At 43.8% G+C, this 25,172-nt stretch overlaps 1 protein-coding gene across 2 annotated transcripts in view; it reads right to left on the reverse strand.

Annotated features, from left to right (window-relative positions):
* The window catches only part of LOC144098446 (exportin-4-like), a 51,863-nt gene extending 26,756 nt beyond the window's left edge, over window positions 1-25,107 (reverse strand). For both annotated transcript variants that reach the window (XM_077631121.1, XM_077631120.1), the window contains exons 1-10: window positions 25,009-25,107; window positions 19,133-19,238; window positions 18,036-18,177; window positions 12,465-12,606; window positions 10,401-10,517; window positions 9,242-9,407; window positions 8,388-8,494; window positions 5,657-5,950; window positions 4,759-4,941; window positions 3,155-3,279 (exon numbers count right to left, since the gene is read on the reverse strand). In XM_077631121.1, the coding sequence (XP_077487247.1) occupies window positions 3,155-3,279; window positions 4,759-4,941; window positions 5,657-5,950; window positions 8,388-8,494; window positions 9,242-9,407; window positions 10,401-10,517; window positions 12,465-12,606; window positions 18,036-18,177; window positions 19,133-19,238; window positions 25,009-25,059 (1,433 nt within the window). In that variant the 5' untranslated portion in view covers window positions 25,060-25,107. The remainder of the gene's footprint in view (window positions 1-3,154; window positions 3,280-4,758; window positions 4,942-5,656; window positions 5,951-8,387; window positions 8,495-9,241; window positions 9,408-10,400; window positions 10,518-12,464; window positions 12,607-18,035; window positions 18,178-19,132; window positions 19,239-25,008) is intronic.
* Window positions 25,108-25,172: the final 65 nt, after the last annotated feature.

The raw sequence follows: 25,172 nt of genomic DNA on the forward strand, positions 1-25,172 counted from the left end.
GGCACTTCGTTTGTATCTAGCCACAATCGCTTTGGCCTTAGCACAGAGCTGCAAAAACCCTGACACTTCTCTTTTGCCATCACTGACACACAACTGAAGGGCGTGTCCGAAACACTGCACACTACTCCAGGACGACCGCACTACTGCAGAAGTGAAGTTCCTTCCATTATCTGCAACGAAGAAGACCGGCACAATATCGTGGGCTGGAAGTTCCTACTCCTCGATAATACCTGCGATAAATAGCTCCAGGTTTTCTGCAGTGTGAGAGTTTGTCACCTCTGTGCAAGCTGCAAGCCAATGCATCCACATGTTGCACAAAGTTTCTGTCCATGACGTGACAAGTTACACAAACATAGCTGTCATTTGCCCGCGATGTCCAACCATCAGTTGTGAATGAAAGTGACTCCACTCCGCTTGCAAAAATGTCCCCGAGCTAGAGCTGTGCACATGCCGCAATTCTGAGCCCGCGCCCGGCCCAGGCCCTACACTACCACAGGCGGCCCAGCCCGGCTCAGCCTTAGGCCGGGTTAAGGCCCGGGCCCGGCCCAACCTGCAATAAAGCTACGCCGACACAAAAAGAAACAATATCAGGAAAATCAGTTTATTTAAATGACCTTATTATGTTGAATTCTTGCATTCCATATGACAAAATCGTGAATATATACAGATGCAGCGCAATATATATACAGCATACTTTAGCATAAGGTACATAGTCAAGATCGGGGAGCCCGACCGGCCCATCCGAGACATAGAAAGCCTGGCCCGGGCCCAGCCCAAGCCCGAGTGAGAGAATCTCCAAATGGCCCGAGCCCGGGCTGCGGGCCGGGCCGGGTCCGGGCTTTCGAGCTGGCTCGAGCCCATGCACAGCTCTGCCCCGAGCTTCTTTTGCACCTCCTCTTTGCTTGATGCGTTGAGGTCTGAAATTATGGCTCTCGAGAACGTTGTCCGAGACAGCGCGGCATAATCCGGTATAGCGAACTTCATCATCTCGAGGAAACCCGGTTCTTTGACAATGTTGCAGGGGTGCGTACCACGATGTACGAATCGAGCTATCATTTTTGTCATTTGTTGGGCTTTTGGGGCCAACGCCTTCATTTTCGGCTTGAAACTCACGGCTATGGATGGCTGTTGACCTCTTGCCTTACTTGCCCCCTTGAGCTTGGATGGCCTTTCGCGAGCGTCCAGCTTCTCTTGGTAGTCCTTGTGCAAGTCCAGGTATCTCTTTAAATGCGTTGCTAGGATTGCTGTCCTACCTATCGGGGTCTTCAGGACTGCCTTGCATTTAAGACATCGAGCTTCGTTTCCTGGTGGAATTTCAACAAAAAAGTTCCAAATCCACAATCATAACAAAAAAGTTCCTGGCATACACGCCCCCCATGGTGCTCTCTGGAGTGGTCCAAGGCGGCTGGGATTGATCAAACGGCGCCACGGCAGGGACAGAGTCGCCCACTAAACGTAATCAACTATGCCGACGAGATGCGTTTTTGTATGCCTTTGTTCTGAGCTTTCCTGGCTTGGTTTAGATTGGATTGGATTGGAAAAAGTATGACTGAATCCAGAACCAAAACTTCAGAAAACGCCTTCTCCCTGCAGCGTGTGGCTATTCGTTCCAGTCAAATACTTCGAAATTTCCGAATAACAAAATTCGAATTGAAGCGAATATCGAATAGCGCATTATTCGTTCAACTATTCGAAAATATCGAATATTCGCACAAGCCTATTCCACAGTCATATAAAAGTGAGCGAACTGTTTCCATCTACCCTGTCAGCATACTCACGACACAAAGCTCACAAAACTCTCATTGCAGCAAAGTGGACATACTGCCGCCGGAAAGTCAGCAGCACAACAGGAGCATCACCAAGTGGCCTTTTAATTACAGCAGAACCTCATTAATATGGAGCTTGACGAACAGCCTAGGCATTAAGCCACTCGAAATTAAGCACATTTTCGAATTACAAGAACGAAGCAAAGAGAAAAATGAAAGTGCAAAAAGTTGTTCAACCACGAGCGTAAATTGCTGGGCTAGTTGGTTCATAATGTTGTCAGGGTGGAACCAGCGGAACACAGACGCAGGACAAGAAAAGGAGGTACACACCAGCGGTGTGGTGTGTGTACCTCCTTTTCTTGTCCTGCGTCTGTGTTCCGCTGGTTCCACCCTGACAACATTGTTCAACCACATACAGGAGTTCAGAGTTACTACCATCGTACACAACAAAGCTTCATTCGACAAGTAACAATTAACTCATCCTCTAGTGGAAGCTCATTTTTACTCATCGTCATTACTGCCATAATTGGCGGTTACCATAATATCGGTCACACCAGTTTCAATGCCCACAGTAACTCAGTCACTGACAAAGCTCTTCATTTATCGCTGACACTTTTACACTTGACCACTTTCAGGATGCGCTACAATGGCCAAAGTCGAATACGTCAGTTTAGTGGCATGGCGCAGCTCTAAGGCACACGCACAGAAGAGCTTGCAAGGAGCAGCATGAAAAGAAGCAATAAGGAAATGGCATGTGCAGTCCATCCAGGCAATTAAGAGCAGAAGTGGTGTATCTTGCATTGACGAGTCTTGCACAGCGCACATTAAGCATAAAACAGAAGCTCTGCTTTGTGTCAGCAGTGGTGCGGTCTGAGCACGCCAGACGTCGCCAAACACTGCAGCCAGGCGGTGGTAAACTGTAGAGGGTCGCGTTGGACAGTGTGACGTTACTGTACCACACGCACCAAGCTGGAGTGTTACCACGGTCTGAGCAACGGTGCACAAAGTACTGCAGCGTCCAATTAGGCTCCAGGCTGCTAAATGGGGGCTCACATCACAACTATAAGCGGCACAGCACGGCATTATGAGTCAGGCGTAGGCGTTCCAAAGTTTATGGCAAACCTGGGCATTTTCACTATAGCACCCCTGATCTTCAAATTAGCCAAGCCGGTGCAAGCTGCCAGCTTAAGTTATCTGGTAAAATCTACATTAAAAATTGTGGGACCACAGAAATTCTACGAATTATATAGAATTTTGTTAACCAATATAGAATTATTACTGAATGCTCCGGTCATGTGTGAAGGAGCACAAAAATCTAAAGCTCCACATGTGCAAAAGCGCACCTACTCCAACATGACAATCACACCTCATTTGCCGGTACCACTTACCGGTACAGCAGGGGCACACTGTGTGGCAGGACGTGACGACCCAGCATGCCCACCACAGACAGCTGGTCCCGGAAGCGGACCCGATCATCCTCGTCTTCCTCTGCCACTTCTTCATCGTCATTTATCTGAGCGATATTAAATTGAATGAATTGAATTAGGTACAATGATGAATTGAAAATGTTAGCTTTGTCTCGAAACACTTCTAGTAAAAAAAATGGCTGGGGTTCAACATGGCTTGACTCTAGTTATACGAGTGAAAGCTCTGTTAAGCATGGTGACTCCTCCTACTCCTTCCTAAAGGAGTTGAATGGCACTCATGCGAAAAGATGACGGCAAAGTTAGTCCACTCTTGCTACCAATGACGTTGAAACTGCTGCCCATGGCTACAATCAGACCTTGTTTTAGCGAACAGGTAAGAATCTTCAAAATAGTTCGGTACTGTAGCTGAAATTCTCAATGTAAAATTTTGTCAATGCATGCAAGCCCAGTGCAGTTTAGTCAGCGAAGGGACAACAACTCCGACGACCTTACTAGAGGACAAGGAGAGACCTTTTCTCCAAGTTTTAATGCCAATTCGAAGACCTTGCTGCGATTCCAGAAGCCACCAAAAAAAAAAAAAAAGCACCAAACGGCAGTTAGGTTTGTTCCCTGTACAGCCTCACCTCCACACAGTGGCGGCAGGCCAAATGCAGGATAGGCTGGCTTCTGGTGCACCTGAATGAAAATGGTACACCTGAACAAAAGCTATCACCGTTTCCACCCCCTCCACGAAGGCTGACACAAGCGCAGGGAAGTTACTGCAATGATACTGCCGCCCATGCCACTGCTTCTGGGGCGCTGTTGATGGGTGCGACCAAAACTAACACCTGCCGACCATCTGGCTAATAACCATGTGCTACCAACCCTCACGCCATTACATTGCAAGGCAAGCACGCAACCTATAAGCCATAAAACCGCGTTGTTTTGTACCAAACAAAGGTGAATCTAGTATACGCGTTGCTTTATGACTGTACGCTAAGGAGTTGGTGTGTCATTAAAAAGGAAGAGGAAAATTTTAAACAAAAATTTAAAAAAAACAATGCTTTCACGTTCAAAGCATGTAAGTAGTCTTAAGTGCCCTCCTTAATTTTTAGCTAAATTCATCTGTTCTCTGCAGCCACTGCTGCCTGAAAATGAACACTTAACATTTGCCAATGCAGCTAAGAACGGCACTGGCTTTCACTACCATGACTACCAAAAATGCATGAACTTTCATTGCAGTTCACCATAACAGGCTGGGTGGTACTGGCAGCCCTTGTAGAGAACACATCCAGGTGAACACAAGTGGCAGGCCCCTACACATTTGTAAAGCACTGCAGAGTGCACAGCAACATAACACCATGTGATAGGTATCATTTCTCATGAGCATTGTCAAGCTAGAGGTCAAACTAAGCATGCCTCCAACAGCTGGCATGACCTTGGAGTTGCCAACTTTCATATTAGCATTTCTTGAAAGTTCGTCCCTTTAATGTCTTCCACTCGGTTGTTGGGTAAAGAGGTAATTATTCACACGAACAGCGACTGTTGCTTAACACTTGAGAACTGAACAAATAGAAAGCACGAACCGGGAGCCGAGAACCATCGGGAGCTGCCATTCGGCTGCGAAGGTACAACTCGAACACACGCATGGTGGCAGCCTTCAGCGGCTCCTCAGGAAAGTGTGATGGTTCCTGAAGCAGGGGAACCCATGCATCGAGAATCTGGTCCAATGCCTCCTGCCGCTGTTCAGCATCCTCCCCACCTGCAGCCTGCAAGCATCCATGGAGCAAAGGAAATCGTCGATGAAACTGAGAATTTTTATTTCCAGAAAAAAAAAAAATTCTAGTGGGACACCTGGGCTAAAAGCTGCATTTGTCAGCTTGACGAGGCCCAGTGCCCAGCGTATTACAAGGCAGGGCAAGTCACACAAATATTGAAAACAAAAAAATAAAGGAACATAAAATATAAATACGTAAACACACAGCACAGATAGACGTGTAAAATGTGGTTACAAGTAGAACATGTATACAGTTTTGTAGTAATGTAAAACTGAAAATGAAACATGCATATGGATGATTTTAAACACATTCAAAATCAAAATAAATGAGTCCAACACGAGGTAGAAAAACAGCGCAAAAGAAAAAAGTTTCTAGAATGTGGTTACAATGGTTGTGTGATGAAAAAAAATATAAAGAAAAATATTACGAACAATGGAAAACAGTTATTCACCAGAACATCTATAAAGGTACAAAGTACTGTCGCAATTAGCTCGTCGTGCTGTTGGTAAAATCAAAGCATGACAAGTAGTCCACCAGAGGAGTTAATTCTTTTAGGGCAATGCAGGCAACATAATATACAAGTCATGGGAATGTAACATATTTGTGCTCCCCAGTACTTGTTAAACTCACCTGCATGGCCATTACTCTACAGCCCATTTTCATCGCTATATAATGCAGACAAAAGGGCTTCCAACATCAGACCGACCTGTGGCTGCAGCAGGCAGCAGGCCAGGTCACAGAGTCTCTCCAAGTACAGGGTGTGTGCCTGTGGAGGCAGCAGGGCGGGCGGGTGGAAGAGGGCCAGGCGTGCCAGCAGTTGGGGCACACCAGGACACGGAGGGCGGACCGCCATCAGATCAAGCAGGCCGCCCTGGAGGAAGCGGCCTAGGTGGGCGCGCCGCTGGTCCCTCTCGCCACTGCCACTCAGTGTGGCCAGCTGCAGCAGGCACTGCAGGGCTACGTGCGCCAGCTCCCCATCATGGCTCAGGGCACCGTACAGCTGCATCAACCAAGATGCAATGCCAAATCCAAAGTCTCAGGTCATGGCACATCAAGACTGTGCAATCCAAAAGATACGCTGCAGGGGTTGACAGCACCATTTCACATTGTTCCAGCATAAAATGCAGTCTACAACCGAAACTGACGTTAAACCTCGTGAACCAACGTGCAAAAGCCCACACTCGACTTCGTACGATTAAAATTTCCCAACTGTTTACTAACAATGAAAGAAATGGAAAAAGAACAGCTTTAGATAACAACATCAGTTCAAAATGCTGCTGGTTTAACAGGCAGATACATGAAGACCTGCATGAATGTAGTACGGTCAAACCGTCCTGTGAGTTTTTTTAACCTCTTGCAAAAACAGCACTTCGGATCTTTGGAGCTGGTGTTCAGCATATTCGCCTTATCTCACTGCGATTGACCAGAGCAGCCGGCTATCATAAAAGCGTCGGATCGCGCCACGATACAGCAAATACCATTAAAAGTGAATGATGATAAACACCAGCAGCAGCACGAACGCATCTGACCATGTGCTTTTGTGATGATGGACATACGGGCTGGCAGGCAGGCAGACATATATGAAATTCTGACTGTCCCCAAAATATCTGCTACACCTTTTTCCTCCTTAATGAACACTCCACCCAATTGATATCAACTTTTGCGGAAAAAAAGTGGGTTCATCACGTGAGTATATATGGTAATTTACAAGCATTTTTTGGTTAATGGCCTGTAACGTAGAGCCCAATTAAAATCACAAAACTGCTTATAAGTCAAACTCGATTTGTGCTATTCAAACTTGCTTACATACTTGGACTCTGAGATTTTTTATTCATGTGTGTTCTTAAGTTTCCATGTATAAGAAGCTATAAAGGGCCACAGACAAAAGGTGCCTCCTTGCACCTGACTGGATACAGGACCCCATACAAACTGTACATAGAGGAAGCAGTGCTACACAAATAAGATACTGTACTAATTCAATTTCTTCTCACATACAGAGAAAAAAAAATCAAACAAAGCATACATCGAAGAAATGTATAAAAGATGTGCATAGAAAGCAGAAGACAAACAGAAAAAAAATATCATAATACTAACAATATCCACACATGCCCGCTTAACTGACAATACTTTTTATACTGCCCTCGTACGCTTGTGCATTGGTACCACATATAAAAACCTAAAAACCTGAATTCAGTGTCACTCATGTGTCCTATCATGTATTTTGCTGTATTATTACATGTATAGAAACAAGTTTTTATTTAAAAGATTCATACATTTATTACCTTTGCTTCATCTCTTATTTTTGTAGACATGCAATAATAAGGGCTAAATTCTCCGATTAGAAACAGATGCTTGCTAGAAATTTTGGTATTGCTCTCAGTGTTGCCTGTCGTCAGCTCCCTGACCTTGTCAAGCAGTCCTTATAGAATTTAGTGCGAAAGCACTATTACGAGTAAACCTCGAGAAAGACCTTGAGGTGTTTGTGGGTTTGCGCTAAGTTAAATAAATTAATAAAAATAAATCAAATATCCGCAACTGAGATTTGAACCCGCAGCGGTGCGAACAGATCAGTTTCGCTGGACAGTACACTAGAGCAGTAGGCTATCGCCGCAGCAAAAATGCCTGTGTTAAACTGCAAGACACTCTCGCGTTGTGCATTGCACATAGTCTTCTTCATCAACTAATACTTCTATCAATCTGATACTCATGCTTTAAGCCACGTAGCGGTAGTGACAGAGAGATGTGCGCTGCATGCAGTGGCGTGGAAAACACAATGCCACAAACTCGGCACTAGAGCAATACATGTTGGCATTGACAACACTGATGCAGAAATGCGGCATTGGAGCATAGGCCACAGGCGTACATTGGGTAAATTGACATTGACGATGAGAAAGTTGAAGATGCGCATAACTGGCACCCTGAGTCAGTGGACATCTCAATCGTGCTTTCAGGTACATGGTGGTAGTGTCAACCTGCAAAAAACAGTGCTTTTGCGCAATATACAGTGCTTAGCAATGCTAAACCACCAGCCATTTTTGTCAGGAAGTCCTTGAATACTTGTGAAATATTGAAAATAAAGTTGAACTGAACTGAACCTCTTAAGATAATTGTTCCATTCCTAGTTAACAACAAGGCTTCTCAGTCACCTCTTTAGCTGTTCAGAAGACCTATTATGATTTAACTAACAAACGAGGTCAAGAGACTCAAGACACCTAACAAAAAGCAGCTTCAGCTTCTGAACATTTTCCAATTTTAACATTCCTCCTGCTAATAAGGTGGACTGGCAATGGTTAGTTTCTAAGGTGTTCACTGCAATGCAAGCTTTCTCAGCATAAAGTCACTTGTGATCTTGTGCAGAAAAATTCTCTAAAAGCTTTACCAGCCCTAGTTCAGAATCTGGATCTTAGTAATGTGCACCAATCGTAGACATGACTCACCTGTAGCAACAGCTGTGGTGTCTCGTCGAAGGCCCCTTTCCACTCAGGGCCAGGTCGAAGTGTGGGTGACTGCTGTGCCTCAAAGAGACCCACCAGCTTGCGGGGCACTGAACATCATTTTTAGGTTTTAAGGGAAAATACTTTTCCGCTTTCTTTTTTTGGCCAAATAAATGTCCCCCCTCCATATCTCGTATTTTTTCTTTCTCTTATGCAATGCAAGGTGTGCACTACCAACCAGCTACCACTGCAGTTCATTTGCTCACTGGTGAAGAACACGCGGACACCACATGGCAGACTTGATATTAATGAAGGTTACATATTCGAAGCACAACTGCAAGACCAATAGCATCATGAGTAATAAATGTAAAAGAACAACAGTGCCTAGATGCATCAGGTAAAAAGAAGCAATGCGTATTCAAGGCAACAATTTCGAACAGTGTAAGCACTGGCTACAAAATTGCAGTTGAAGTAATATCTCTCACTTTTGGTTTGGTTTTATGAGGTTTAACCTCCCAAAGCATCTCAGGATACGAGGGACACTGTAGTGAAGGGCTCCGGAAATTTCAACCGCCTGGGGTTCTTTAACATGCACCGACATCGCATAGTATACGGGCCTCTAGAATTTCACCTCCATCGAAATTTGACTACCGTGGCCGGGATCTAACCCGCATCTTTCGGATCAACAGCCAAGCGTCGTAACCACTGAGACACCACGGTGGCTGTCTCTCACTTGATGGCCAGTATAATGTGACGATTCTAGTTACCTTCCAGGAGACAATTAAGTTACCTTCTGATGAAATAAACTGAATCGAACAGAATAAAAAGCCAGGCAGCCAGCGCTAATCAGAGGATACAGAGCATAGAGAACTGAAAATTCCAGGACAGCAGCTGCTCTGAAAGCAGGAGCAAGCGGCGCAAGAGGCTGCGGTCTTCGGGTCGCACGGGGCCAGGACCCAGGCGGCTGGCTGCTTCACGAAGCCCCTGCTGACAGAACTGGAACACTTTCCGCAGATGGTTTGCCTGGATACAGAGGGCATGCCAAGCTTGTGGGATTAGTTGGCTCAGCAGTTATGGCAAGATACAAAAGAACTGCTGGCACCAGCCAAGTGGTCTCATGGGAGCAAAGATCATATACAAAAAAATTGCAAAAAGAATGAAAAAAAGAAAGAACAAATCATCCCTATCACCAGGCTTCATATTGGTTTTCCATCTTGCATGCCACCTGCCACATTTCCTGCTGCCTTAATTTCACGAATTTGACTACTAAACGCTAACAATCAATGCCACTAACATAATAAATAAGATGTTATCACTTTTTCAAGAACAAACAGCATCTAGTACTCAGTGCCAACCAGGCAAGCAAGAATGAATCTTTTAAAACCTAGGTGACACAATGTGAAATGTTGGGCAATAAGTTTCAGCAACACTGAATGTGATTTCCATCTGATAAATAATTACAGATACCAAATTGATAAGGCCATTCACTGGGAAAGTTGCAGTCCAATCCATTAGGAAGCCTAAAGTGACAGACTGCAAAAGGCGATATCAACTGTAAATTTAATAAATTTTTGGTACTCCTCCATTTCAAATTATTGAAAGTATTGAAAGTCAATCATTCAGATGTTAAAAAGAGTTCTCACATCTGCATATATAAACGTATTATGCCAGTCCAAATTTGTCAACAAGTGAGGTGTTTCCAAGAAACCACTTAAGAAGCCAAGAAACAAGAAAGGAAACTCTGTACCTGCACAGCTAACAAACACCACTAACAACCGGAGAACACAACTGGCTAGAGGTTAGGCCTGGCCACTACACTAACATTCAATCCCTACTGCATATTCTAGATCACTCAGTGATTACCGTAAGGGTTTGAGAAATGATGCAAGTAAAGCATATCAATTTGGTAACATGAACATTTCTTGAATGAGCACACAACCACATTGACATAACATGTCAGCGCGAAGTATAAAATAAATGCACGCAAGGAGCACACCAATAACCCTTGGCGCTCACCTCAAATGCCTTCTTAGCCCGGAGGTGGACCTCCCATGTGAGGCCGACATCTGTGGCTCGTGTAGAGCTTGAAAACTCAATCAGTAGAGCACTCAGCAGAGAACAGCCCACAGCTTGCTGGAGAAAACAAGGAAGGTGAGATGACGCAGAAGCGCCATGAATTTTTACACAAGACCAGCGCTTTCACTCTTACTTATTGTATTTCTGAGTGTGACCACCCCAATGCAGATCTAAATTACACTTAGCACAAGAGGAACTGAGTAACTGAGTGCTGCAAAAACAACTATGAAGGCACAATCCCATTTAAACAGGATAAGCTATGTGTTTTCTTAAGCCTTTAGGAACCTCAACAGTTTTCATAAGATGCTGAGAAAGCCCATATGCCATGGCTTTCATCCCTTTCTGCCTGGCATACATAGAAAAAGAGAACTTGCAGTACATCGCCCTCTATGACTGCGCAAATTCACAGTTCAGCTTGGATGCAACGAACCTCCATGTAACTAATTCCTCAATGTTTCTCAGTTCTCCAAAACTACCACCTGAAGCACATGTATTTGTGAACTCCCATGTAATAAAGGTGCCGCGGAGAGTGACCTTGACATACGGACTTTGTATGCTGACTATATATTAGCTACTGTTGCACTACAGTCAAACCCCGCTACAAAGATATTTATGCCACAACGAAGTATTTCAAATTCTACGTCAGCAAACCATACAAGGCAACCCAATTATTTTCCCCCACAATGAACAGTTTTCAGAGTGAGGTTCTATTTCAATGAATTTTTTTTTGAGTAAGCAGCGGATCTTTTTTTTTTTTGCGCGTCCACATTTGCCTGTATCTCGCCAGGTTTCGCCAAAAACCGCTGCCGAAGTAAGTTCGCACCTTTAGGAGCGCAGCTGACATTCCCAGTGGAATTGGAATTAATGTGCAGACATGTGTGCATACAGATGCGATGCAGTGCTGGACTACCTGCGATGGTTCTGCCGATGGCTTGACAACACGGCTATTGGTACAAGGTGGCCTTTCAGCTTTTTCGCTCGCTTCGATGATGAAGGCTTAAAGGAAATCAGCTCTGCTTTCGTTTCAGTGTGAAGTTATCGTGCCGAAGGAAAGCAATGGAAACGTTAAAAGTTTTATGATAAGTGATGGCTAGTTCCAAACGTGGTTCCAAAGCGTTCTTTCCGAGGCTTCACTGTGGAGAACATTAAGACTAGTGAGACTAAGCAAGCACCGTAAGCACAACGATCCGCTGTTGTCCAGCGTGCCTGGCACATTGCTGCAAGGAGCCTGACGTCAGCTAAGGTGCTCGTCTCAGTTTTGCGCCACAGATGAGCATCACGGTTATTTTATATTTTTTTTTCTCCTTTCTGGTGCACCTGGGCACTGACCTAGTACAGGCACTGCTGCATAAATAGCAGTGTGACGGTGGACAAAAACAGGAACGCTTTTGTCCTGTGGGGAAAAAATACTTGTTTTGATAGCCAGTGTGGCAGGTGCATTTATAACGTTAAGTCTATTATCCGAGATTTCTGGAGTACCGGCAGAGATGGCGACAGCCCCTGCTGCTGTAGTGCCATTAGATCATGAAATGTTTCTTCACATTTATGAATTCATGGAGCATAGAAGAGCATGGAAAACATAGAATGTTTTCAAGGTGATTTCACCTGCATTTATTTCTTATTTTGGTTTCCACTCTGCATTACCCGAGTCTTCATGTTGAAACTGCATGTAATGAAAAATTGCAAAATGTGCTCAATTTCATTACATCCAGGTTTAATTGTAAAAATGTTTGGCTGCAGAGTAGAACAGTCTAATATGCACAATTGCAGCACTGGTCCCAAAGTAAATTACAGCAAAACCTCGCTAATTCAAAGTCACTGGGACTGCAAAAAAATATTAAAATTTGCCCCAAGCACAGTAGAAATAGAGGACTCAAGCAAAGCATTTCACTGCAAATACTGAAATTTGAGAATATGACGACATTAAAAAATATTTGCACAAGCTTAATAACAGTATTACGACGATAGCAATCGTAACCAAAATGAAGAGGATGCTGCCCTGACCAGGTGTGGGTCCCCAGAGGCCACCATCTGAGCAGCGTGCTGCAGGAGCTCATCCAAAGCTTCGGGCCCACCATCTACGCTGGCCCGTTTGGAGCCCAGGGCCAGCACCAATGCCAGCTCTTCACGAACATAGTTCTCCATGCTGCACAGAAACATATCAACATGGTTGCAAGGCTTTAGGGGAAAGGAAGCAAATCAATGCACACTAGATTCTCTTCGTCCTGTCTTTTTTGGCTTTCAACTTTTCATTTCTCAACATAGTACCTGTTCGTCATTTATTTAATGGTACACTGAGGACCACTGAGGCCACAAGGCCTCCACCACTGGCGCTCTGTCAAAGGTTGAGGCTTCCCACATACCTCGGGTTTTTCTGCTTTGCTATTGAAGTAGTGCTTTCGCACTAAGAAACACCAAAAGAACACATCCACGTTACCCCCATATACCCCCATATTCCCCCGAGCATGTAGGTATTCCCCCCTACATGTAGCCACTGCCACCAGTGCACCTGTCAAGGGCACAGAGAGTCTTGATGCTCTGCCAAGTTTGCCAAGCGCTATAGGCGGAGCTCCCGTCAAGAGATAAGCACGCCGTTGACAGTGCACCGCACCTTGGCACGCTGCCAAGGTCTGCGCTGCGTGCCCAGTTTATGCCAACACAAACGGGTGGAAACAGTGGAAAATATGTTTGGGCAAGGAAGCGCTAAACGTTCCTTTTATCATATCGACTTGCCAAATATACTTACAAATAACCCGACTAAATTCTGGCAGCTTCTAAATCCCCAATCTTCGCGCGTTGTTACCCTGACTGACAATTCTGGACGTGTTATTTCGGACTTTGAGTGCGCTAACATATTTAATTCTGCCTTCGCATCTGTATTCACTAAAGAACAAGAACCACCACCCCTCATGACAACCAATGACCCCACAACTGCAATGCCAACCGTTACGTTCGCAGAAACCGGCATATCCCTTCTAATAGATAAATTAAAATTTTCTTCATCCACCGGCATTGATGGAATTAACACAAAAGTCCTAAAGAACACTCGCCATGCATCTGCCAAGTTCTTATGCTTACTGTTCGCGCAGTCCATTTCAACGGGTATCATACCCCACGACTGGAAAGTGGGGAAGGTCGTTCCAGTCCACAAGTCGGGTAAAAAAGATTCGCCACTTAAATACCGCCCCATATCACTAACCAGCATACCCTGCAAGCTCATGGAACACGTCATTTACTCTTTAACAATGCAGTTTCTGGACTCAAATAATTTCTTCCATTCATCACAACACGGATTTCGTAAAGGATACTCCTGTGAAACGCAATTAGCTATCTTCGTTCATGACCTGCATGCCAACCTTGACGCTAACCTCCAAACCGACGCAATCTTCCTCGAATTTGCTAAGGCTTTTGACAAGGTACCCCACAACCGCCTATTTCTGAAACTTTCCTGCCTAAGCTTGCATCCTGACATACTAGCATGGATAAAAGAATTTTTGACTCACCATTCCCAATCAGTCGTCATTAATAATCAAATGTCTAACTTATTACCAGTTTCCTCAGGGGTACCCCAAGGATCCGTCCTAGGGCCTCTTTTGTTTCTAATTTATATTAACGACCTACCTCAGAAATTAGATTGCCATATTCGGATGTTTGCCGACGATTGCGTTATTTACAAAACAGTTACTGACTCCGTTAACCAGCAATCCCTACAAGATAACCTAAATCTGGTACAAAACTGGTGCGACGACTGGCTAATGACACTTAATATAAACAAATGCAAGTATATATCTTTCAACCGTTGCAGTAATCCTCTCCTGTTCCCCTACTCTATCTTTAACGTTCCTATCGACCCTGTCCAATCATATAAATATCTCGGTGTTCATCTTAGTCATGACCTCACGTGGAATAGCCATATCGCGAACATTATTTCATCTGCTAACAAAACGCTTGGCTTCTTAAAGCGTCATCTCCACTCTGCCCCCCAGCATGTTAAGCTACTCGCATACAAATCACTAGTTCGATCGAAATTAGAATACGCATCGCCCATCTGGTCTCCGAAACAAGTATACCTTACTAACTCACTTGAATCAGTTCAAAATAGGGCAACTAGATTCATTCATTCCTCATACTCTTTTGATATCAGCATATCAGCTCTGAAATCGCAGTCCAATCTACCTACTCTTGCACTTCGTCGCCATATTGCTAGTTTATTCCTATTTCATAAATTCTTTTATTCCGAGCTATCACAGGAACCCTATATCTGCCCTCCCCCACCGCGCTTTTCTCTTCGCACCGGACATCAGCAGCAGGTATCTCGGCCACGAGCACGCACAACAACTTTTTCTTCATCATTCTTTCCCCAGACTGCTAGCGACTGGAACGGCCTTCCCCATGAACTTGCTGCCATCACATGCCAAACTATGTTTCTTAACCAAATTAAGCGTTTGCTTGCATCACGATAATCATTTTTCTTTGTATAAATCGTTCAATTTTTGTGTACTTTTTCTGTTGTTAATCTATATGTGTCCCACCCCTTATGTAATACCCTCACACGAGGGTCTTTAAGAAGTGAAGTGAAGTGAAGAGGCGACAGTCAAGCAAGCTCTGCCCTCCTCCCTCCAGCGATTGAGACGATGATAGAGCTTGGTTCCTAAGGCCGCACGTAACACCCCCTCACGGATTTCACCATGCTGGTTTGTTTGCAGGACTTGCGACATTTTTCACATTTATTTAAAAGTGTTTTATTTTTTATCAAGCTTTCTGACAAATTTTCATGGAAAACATCTTCCGGGCGACCAGAATTCTATCGTATCCATTATTTCGCTGATAATTGTATCGTTATAATTTATTTTTACGAAGAGACAAAGCGACAATTGATAAATCTATAAAACTTCATCGTTATAAGCAATATATAGTTATATCTAGTACCATTATAAGTGGATTACACTGCAAAAGCTTCGCTTTCAGTGAAACTAGTGCCTCTGTCATTGAACGCAGTAATGTATCTATACAGGCCAAGATAAATTTGTCTTCATTATTGTACTGTGTCACCGATATTTTACATCACATAAAAGGCAACCTGAACAAGCATCCTTCTTCACAACACACTGCCCCATTTGAATAGAGGGCAAAGTGACTGGGTGCGTACGAGCATACACACATTTGACATTTAATGAATTTCTGCAGTACACATGATGAAAACAGAAGTGCAGCCAATTTCATAAAAAGTAAATCGTAAAGTAGGCACAAGCGAAAGTGCATGTCATGCCTTTCCTGAATTGTTCAGAAAATGTACTACACACCTAACCTGAGCGCCAAGATAAAAAAAAAAATAGAAAACTGCCCGGCTGCATCACCCCGTGCTCAGTCGCTCCCCAACCCCCTCTCTTCACATCTTTTTGAAGACTAAATAAAATTTAAAGGGTCCCTGAAAAGGGTGTTTGAGGTTGGCTATAAAATGCTCACATCATGTAGAGTACAGGCCAACCAGCGTTCATGCTGCATACAAGACCTTAAAAGCGAGCCGACAATTTACAATTTTAAAAACTCCCGCTTCCGCACCTAGCGGAGACCTGCGGTGCTTGCTTTCACCCAAATCTGTGCTCGTTACGTCAGCATCCGTGACTGTTACTTCATGTAACGCTCATTACGTCAGCAGCAAACTGCTAGCATTGGTTCATGCGCGTTGCAAACAGCGGAGGGGAAGAGTGCAAGGGGCCGGCGGAGAAGTGCCGACATTTCAGTGTGCAAAAAGTGACGAGAGGAAACGGAAAGGCGCGAAGACACAGAAATTCAAATTTTGACTACAGATAACTCAGCTTCCACAAAACGCATCTAAAAAATTCTTGCTGGAGAATATTTGTGAAGCGGCGTCCTTTAGCATCCTAGGCACATCGCATCTCTGTTGAGACCCCTTTTCACAGCCCCTTTAACTAAAAAAACCGAAGGAAAAACGAAGTGCGAAGCTGTCACTTCAACTCTTCTGAGCAGATGTGAGTACAAGATGAACTAAACCAATTGTGGTTCATCAGCAAGAGTTGGAAATTTACAATTAGAAAAAATTTGTAGCCTGCCAGCCATTTCCAGCCTAAATCAAGAGGTTGACTAAACGTGTATTTTTGCAAATGAACCTCACTATGCAGCTTACCACAGTAAGTTCAAGCAGCTGTAAAAGGCTACATACTCCATAAAAAAAGCAACATTGTGCTCATTGTAAACGGCTGCATTGTAGAAAAAGGAAAGGAACTGCCTCCAACCAACCCACCGTTAAAAAATAGGCACCGAAGCAAAAACCAATGGGAGGAAAAATTTTGTAACAATAGTGTTGTGGACCGCTGGAGCAACTCATTGATGATAATGATGTTGGTGAACCGTGAACGTACCGTTTGTATCAAGTGAGCGCGGGTCTGTGTCCCAGCTGGAAGAAATTGAGACAAGAAAAAGGAAAAAAGGAAAAAAAAAGGAAAACAGAAGGGGGTGTCGCTGTTAACGCAGGACAAGTGTCCACGACATTTGAAGCCGGGCTTTCGCAGCAAAGACAATCACCGTTGTATTGGTCATCCTCCACCAGCGTAAATCCAAGTGCCAGCAGTAGCCTGGTGCCATCTCGGCTAGGGCAACAGATGTGTGCTCTGAAGCACTGCATTTCGCCGTTTCCTCTCCCCACCTACAGGCCCTGCACAATACTGCTTGCACCTCTAGAGCAAGATCGAAGTGGCAGTGGTGGCCCGACATGCAAAGAGCTGCCACCCATGCTTCGAACAGTAGCGCATTGCCAATGCTGTTCTCTACAGCTGCTCGGGGGAGTTCACTCTCTTGTGTGTGTGGTATAACACCAGGGTCATATTCTTTTATGCAAAAGCACTCCACTGGGCATTCTCCGCTAGTCACACTTGAATCCGTACGGTATCCTCACGCTCAGCGGCGTTATAGACTGTGTGCGTCTGGAATCCATATTTCCGGCTCAGGGACTGGATACGGGCACACCACTATGTTCGGATGGCAGTGATATGCACATATCGAAAGAACTTCCAAGCCCACTTTCGTCCACAGTGCGGAGACGTGCTTCATAAGAGATTTTGCTGTGGGCTTTGCGGACTTCAAGCGTCAACCACCCTGTGTCTCCCTGAACCACCTCCATAGCAACCCAACAGTGGCAGCCAAACACTAGTGATCTATCCTTGCGCTGCCTCCATCTAAGCCACTCTCTTGTAGGGGCGAAAAGGCAAAAGTGATGTTTGTAAAAGTAAGCATCGGCACATGGACGGACTTCCACAGCTCACGCACTTCCAGCCCCAAGGGTCTGCCGTCGTAGGATATTGCATACATGGATTGACTGATGGACGATCGAAGCCAGAAGCATGCCAGTAGAACCTGACATCTGAAGTAATAACCAAATGTTAACAAACTTCCTAGCAAAGTTCCTGAACTCATCTCTCCGCTTGACTCTCGGTCGCCCTCATCGACGTTTTCCCTCCCGTTATCCACTCTATCGCCAGAACAGACCAGCTCAATGCAATTGTTATTCACTACCCATGCATTCCTGGTCTGTGCAAGAGAGAACAGAGCACATACTTGGGCCTGCATGCCAGCAGCTGCAGAAGGTGCTGCCGCAGGGCTGCCCACTGGCCAGGTTCCATGAACTTCCACTCACGGATGATGCCCTGCTTGAGCAAGGAAGCCGCCTGGAACTGCACGTAGCCCACGCCACTGGTCTCTGCAGTAGCAGCAGGAACATGAACTCAGGAAGGCCAACATCAGTGTCGCAGCATTAAAATCTACAAAAACTTACAAAGACTGCTAAAACGTTAAAAGAAAACAAATGTACATCTCATGTACTTCAAGCACTCAAGCTCTCAACTGTCCTTCCCTTCAAATACCAGTAAAATAATGGTTTATTAATGGTTTATTGGGATTTAACATCCCAAAGCGACTCAGGCTATGAGGGACGACGTAGTGAAGGGCTCCAGAAATTTCGACCACCTGGGGTTCTTTAGCATACACTGGCATCGCACAGTATACAGGCCTCTAGAATTTCACCTTCATAGAAATTCCGCTGCTGTGGCCGGGATCGAACCCGCGTCTTTAGGGTCAGCAGCCAAGCGCCGCAACTACTGAGCCACCGCGGCAGGTCAGTAAAGTAATGGTCTGACATATAAGTAGAATAGAAGATTCAGATACCACAACTGTTGGTGCCATTTATAACCCTTTTCATCAATAAGCCTCTTCACTATGGAATAACGGAACTGATATTTTCTGGCTGCACGCACCACAGATACAACACATATAACGGCACCTTAAAATTCTACATGCCAGGATTGCATTTCAGATGTGCTAAACAAACCAGTGCACCACACATAAAAATTCTCCAGATTATACTGGACCAGCATTCTAATAATGCAGCATAGCGAGCGACATCAGGTTTCCATGAAGAAGAACATTAGTTAAAGATGCCAGCAAGAGCTGCCATAGACATGACGCCATGAGGAAAAAAAAGCAGACTGGACGACTGATTACTTAAAAATGGGTTGAATCAGCAAATTATTCCTGATACATAAGCAACAAGCAAAATGAGGTCATAAAATAATTTATACAGCTGAGGCTTTTTTTATACAGCCAAAAAGGTACATAATGGTCGGTGGTCCTTGTAGTCTACAAAAAATGACACTCACCCAAAATACATTTGCAGAGCTCAAAAGGTGCCCGGGTATTTTGAAAGTCAAGAAAGGTCCTCTCAGCTGCATGCCGCTGCTCGTTTGTCACCCGATCAGGTGAAGCCTATAAACATAAAAAAAGTAAAAACATTAACCAATCTCAATCGCCAATCATCAGGAGTGCACAAACATTCAAAATTTCAAATACCTTTTCAAGTATGTCGGTTATCCAGTTCATATTCGACTCAAGAAATTGATGTTTGAGAATTTCCTAATATTCAGCAACGCCTGAATATTGCGGCGATATTCATAAATCCAACCGCGGAAAAAACACATTATATGGGCGAATTATCTGAAGATTGAGTTTAAAGTGTTAGGAAAACAGTACAAATGTGTCCTCTTTGCTTTCTTCGCCGTCGGTTATTGCGTGGACCAATCGTATTCCAACGCTGCTAAGCCTGGACCGCATGCAAAATTCCACAAGTCTGTTTTCCCACATGGCACACGTGATGAGAATAAGATGACCGTTCACCTGTTTTGAACAATCATAACCCGGAAGCAGCGGCTTTTTGTTGGATATTTCCATAATGTGTTACATACTTAACACCTAACAGTACACTGCAAGCCATCTCCAACTAAAATGTTTTTTCGAGTCGCCTCCCAACTCTTCTAGCCCGACCTCTGCCATCTTGCTTTGGTCAACTATGACATGCGGCAAAGACCAATCGTGAAATTCCACAGGGCTCCAGAAGGGAGGCCAAACCATGGTGTCACCAACAGGGCAAATGATGGTGTAAAAATCCCGCCGATTGCATGGTGCCTAGTCTGTGCACCTCTGACATGCACAGAACAGCAGGCATGATGACGATCAGAGGGCCTCTGTCGCTAGGCCAAAAAATAGCCTGGAAGTGTAGTTTTGGTTTCAAAGCTTTGCCACCAACACATGGTGACAGTGGCTATCAAGTACGCATTCACCAGCCACCTGAACCCAGATGCACACCTCTCTCAGACGCTGGCTGGCATGTTGCTGGCCCTTTTACAGCTGGACGTTCGGATAATTCGGGAATTTCTTCCGGTCCCATAAAGCCTGAATTAATAAGGTATTACTACCTGTCAAGTTATTTTAGTGTGACAGCACTAAAAGCCTAATCAGAGAAAAAAATCTGCCAATGACCGGTGTCATCCGCCACAAAAATCGCTAACTGGCGAGCGGGCATGACGTCACCAGACCGGAGTATCCCATTGGATGGAGGGTTGCAACATCACCAGACTGGCAGTGGCACCACCAAGCCAGGTTCGCGCAATACAGAAAGCCTCCTAAGAACTACTTTTACAAAAACAGGAGCTATTCCTTTTCAACATTGCTCGGGAAGAGCAGCCTGGGTCTCAAACACCCTATCATCAGCCACTTCCGGTAATGGCAACAGCTTCAAATGCTATCGCGATGCCAACACAATGTAATTAGGTATCCGTGTGCTTTCTTTTTTAGTAGACAGTCATGTGTCAATTCATGGATCTCATTTTGCATGACATTACAGGTTGCATACTGCAGTCTAATCTAGCAGCATACAATACTGTGCATACCATTTTTTTTTTGTGGTGCTTAGATGGTTTTGTTGGCAAAGACTGCACACTAAATTTAAGAAAAAACTGTATTTGCACACTGATCTTTTTCTGAAATTTTTTTTTTTCATACTAAACAGACCTTCGATATTCGATTCGAAGGCATTTTTCTTCACATTCGTATTCACATTTACATTAAAAAATTGAAATATTCACCAGAACCCTACTAGTTACATACAAGAGCCTTGCAAATAAAAAGTTTCAATGAATTTATGATGCAAAGAGCCGTAACATTACAGGGACATAACATCTGATCATATAACATTAACACAGGATCGCATGGTGCTATGTGCATATTAAAACCCGCTTAAGGCCACAAGTTACACACTGTAGTGAATGCAGTGTCTCCCTTAGCCAGTTCTTCAGTAATACATGAATACACACTCTACAGCACCACCTCACACTATAACTCTTAAAAGGTTGCCGCAAGAAGGAAGACGAGGATGACAAGAACATTGCAAGAAAAGCGCACGATAGAGTTAATGGCAGCGATAAGAATGAGTGGACACCAGCTCTGTTTATCTGTTAAGCCTTCGTCAACAATAACCTGTGCTTTGCTTGCTAGCCTGACAAGCACACACATGTACCAAGCCACTGCCTTTCTTGCCTTGTCCTGTGCAAGCAGCTGCGCTTTAAGTGTGAGGCAGATGTGCATTGAATTTGTAACCCATTATTGAGCAACCACTATGCTGTCAACACACATGCGCTTGACATCCTGTGTGTGATTTGACTCCATGTGCACTTCTTAACAGCTTGTCACAGTACCCACAGCACTATCCTATCATAGTTACTCGCCAAACACAGGCACAAGATTTCAAACAGCGGACTTGATCTGCTCAGTAACCTGCCAAATTACAGCTCATGCCAATAAACAAGCAACAGCTCCTTTTTTGCTACTGTTTGCATGCATTAGACCACCAAAACAGAGGGTAGGAGAATGTTAATGTAAACACAAGAAATGGGCTACAAGAAGAGTGGCTGCATACTGCCGTATTTACCAGCAAAATAAACGCACTTCTTACTTTAGCTGTCAAAAGTACAATACTTCCACATGTTTTAACCTGTGGCCGAAGTGGAGCTGTGTCGAGGTCTGATAACCATTGCTTATTTTTCCATCAATTGCATTTCCTGCATGAGAAATTTTTTAAGTTTGTTTTTTTTGGATACGTTTGGATATTTTGGATGTTTTTTTCCAGTCCTTTGATATCCAAATTAATGTGGTTTTACTCTATTCAGAAACGAGTGCATTACTGATAATTTTGTTTCAACCACACAACCAGTTGGAGATTGCAATGCTTTTCACCCATATATTATATTGTGCTTGTCCTAAGACCTTTAGCTATGTTTGAATAGATAAATAATTTATAAATACAACTCATAAGTATATATATCCATAAAGCAAATTACATGTGGTCTGTTGTCATAAAAAGGCACAGTCCTGATAATTCAAACACAAAAATTTGGTCCCTCGAAGTTCAAATTAGTCTACTGTAGGTGGAAAGATGGCGTAAAAGCATTAGCGCCACCTTTCCACCAATAGATTTCAAAATGCTACGAATAAAGTGATCAGTTGTTAGTCGGTGCACGTGTCCACGTTTCTTTTCACTGCATTCCAATATTCCACATCAAGCCTCTTAAGAGATATGAACATATATATTGATGCTTAATGGGGGATGCGGGTTTCGGAGATGAAATTTGTTATTTTTTTGGTGTAGGGCGATGAAATTTTGCAAGCTTATTGGGAAGTGCACTAAATAAACACGTAAAAATGTTCACTCGTATACCTAAGTAGTTTTGACATTGTTAATTTTTATATGCTTCACTGCTATATCAAACTTAATTTGCTATATCACTGCTATTCAAGCTTAATAAAAACTTCACCAAAGGAATTGATCATGCAGTGAAATTTTCCATATAATTTTATTGGCCTGAGTTTTTCTACACAGAACATTATATCCATACTTGCATAATGAACTCATTATCGTCACGTCAAATTAGTGAGAGTGAAAAAACGATAAAAGTAATTCAGAAATATACGACATCACTGCATAATGAATTTATCAAGGAATACAATGCGACAAACGCATGAAAATCTATGAACCCATTGTCATGCTATGCTTTCTGCAAGGAGAGCAGTCAGGTCAAGAAACCCTTTTGAGAAAAATGGCATTTCCAGAAAACTCAGCCAGTTTTTTGCTACCCACAGTCACAAAAAGAATTTTGTAAGTCATTTCTGGGCTCAACATATAATTGAAAGATTTTATAGATATGAAATCTGGCATTTTCTAAAATTCAATTTTTTTTATTTTTGTGATTCGAAAGCCACATACCCCTTTAACAGCACCTTGATATCTGCAGTGGAGACAGCCTCACATCAAAGCAACTGAGAGCTATGTTACCCAGAAGACCACCACAAAAAGTTGAAAAGTACAAAACAATTCAGAAACATTCGCTACACAGACTTGAAACACTTCTGCCTATGCTACCTTCAGCACATTGGCATTTATCCAAACAGCAGTGTGACCTACATAGGTGTGCACAGAGGAAGGGGGGGGTGCAAATTTTGTCCCCTATTGTTCCCTGCTACCCAGACGAGGCGCTGCTGCAATAAGCAACGAATTTTTTAGTGTTCGTTTCCTCGGTAATTTGTGCTATATTACTCAAAGTGCTTGATTATAACCTGTTATATGCTTGGCTCGATGACTATAGTGTATGTATCCTAATGTTGTTATAATGATACAGTGTGATCTCACTGCTGGAGATGCCTTGTCTGCTGTATTTTTCTTTTTGTCTTTTGGTGTTATACAAATCTTTGTACCCATCCGCGATGGTCTTGTTTTCAAGACCACAGTATTTATAAATAAAAAATAAAAAAGAAGCACCACCACGAACGTCAGCCCTCTCTTGGAGAGACCTACGCACACCTATGGTGACCTCACAAAACGATAACTAATAAACTATCTTGTAATGCTTGTCTTGAAACAAAGTCATAAAAGGCTGCCCACACAACAGTGTCTACTTGCAGGTACACTGCTAGTGAAAAGGGACACACATTTCAGCAGCACAGAGCCCAAAGTTACAAGGAAAGGAAACAATGGTCATTCCCCACAGATCTTAGACACAAGAGGACAGAAACATCACATTCAACCTCAAGAAATATACCGTTCAGTAGATTGCTACAGTGGAAAAAGATGAGACAGAAATATGCTAACTGCGAAGGCTTCATTACTGAGATAACAGATGGTCACAATTACTGCAGTGATCTACAGTAATCTGCATTTCAGTACATGACACAAATAAACGCGAACAAAATGACCATAATTAATATCTTATCTTTCATGCCCAAAATAACCGAGAATCACAGCATTTATGCGCAAGGATAACAAATTTCAAACACTGACAGTCAAAGAGCAGTGACATCACTGTAAGGTGATGACATGCCATACATATAGTCAGTCATGGAACTGCCGAGAAAAACAAGGCGGGTAAGGAAACCTTCTCTGCCCTGCAATATAGCCGTAAATGGTATCGGTAAGCAAAAGCATAGCCATATAATTCCCTGAGTGAAATGTTTAATGTTTACTGTACGGGTGAGGTGAACTTGCGCCCGCGTAGAAACAATCTCACAACATGAAGTTTTTTGCCTGACCAAGGTGCTCCCACGACCAAGCCATAACGAAGCTTGACAGGGACAAGTAACCGTGTGGTGGTAGAGCATCGTGTGTTGATATAAGCGACGTCGGGACACGTGACCAGTCAAGAAAAAGGCAGAGATTTTCAGACCCTGCCGACAGATACGATTCAATCCAATCCAGTTTCAAGCGCCATATTCCTCAAGTATAACCTACTTAGCATTCGGTTCATAAAATCACCCGAAGCGTGCACAACAGCACGTAAGCAAAAAAAAAAAAGAAAACTGACGTGTTCGCGGTGCCATCAATCTCGCCCCGTGCCATTGAAACCAGGCCGACGACGCTGCAGTGACAATACTATCTGCATGACGCCATAACACGTGTGCACAATTTTCTGCCGCTTATATATTGGCACCAATACTCCACAAAAGGCTGGGACGCATAAACACAAGACTGTTTCATTCAATCTTGTTTCGACAACAAGGCGGCAATGTCCGGGCTGGGCTTCCGAAAGGAGACCTCGCTAAGACGTATTTCAGAAGAAAACATTTGCGCGAAGAAGGCTGAAAGGCACTCCACGTGCATTAAAGGCTCACTTAAGCAGTTACAGTGAGTGAAAAGGTGAAGAAACTGACATACCAAGAGAATTTGTGCAGAGCTTTCCAGCTCCTGCATGATGTGGGCCGCCATTTTAGATCCAGTGTGGCCAGAAAAGCGTCGTGGGAAGCTGGCGTGCAACCGACGCTACCGACATCGCGCGGCTTTTGTGTGAACCTTTCATTACGATGCACGGCCGATCTCGA

The sequence above is a fragment of the Amblyomma americanum genome, chromosome 7 (assembly GCF_052857255.1).
Source record: "Amblyomma americanum isolate KBUSLIRL-KWMA chromosome 7, ASM5285725v1, whole genome shotgun sequence".
NCBI lineage: Eukaryota > Metazoa > Arthropoda > Arachnida > Ixodida > Ixodidae > Amblyomma > Amblyomma americanum.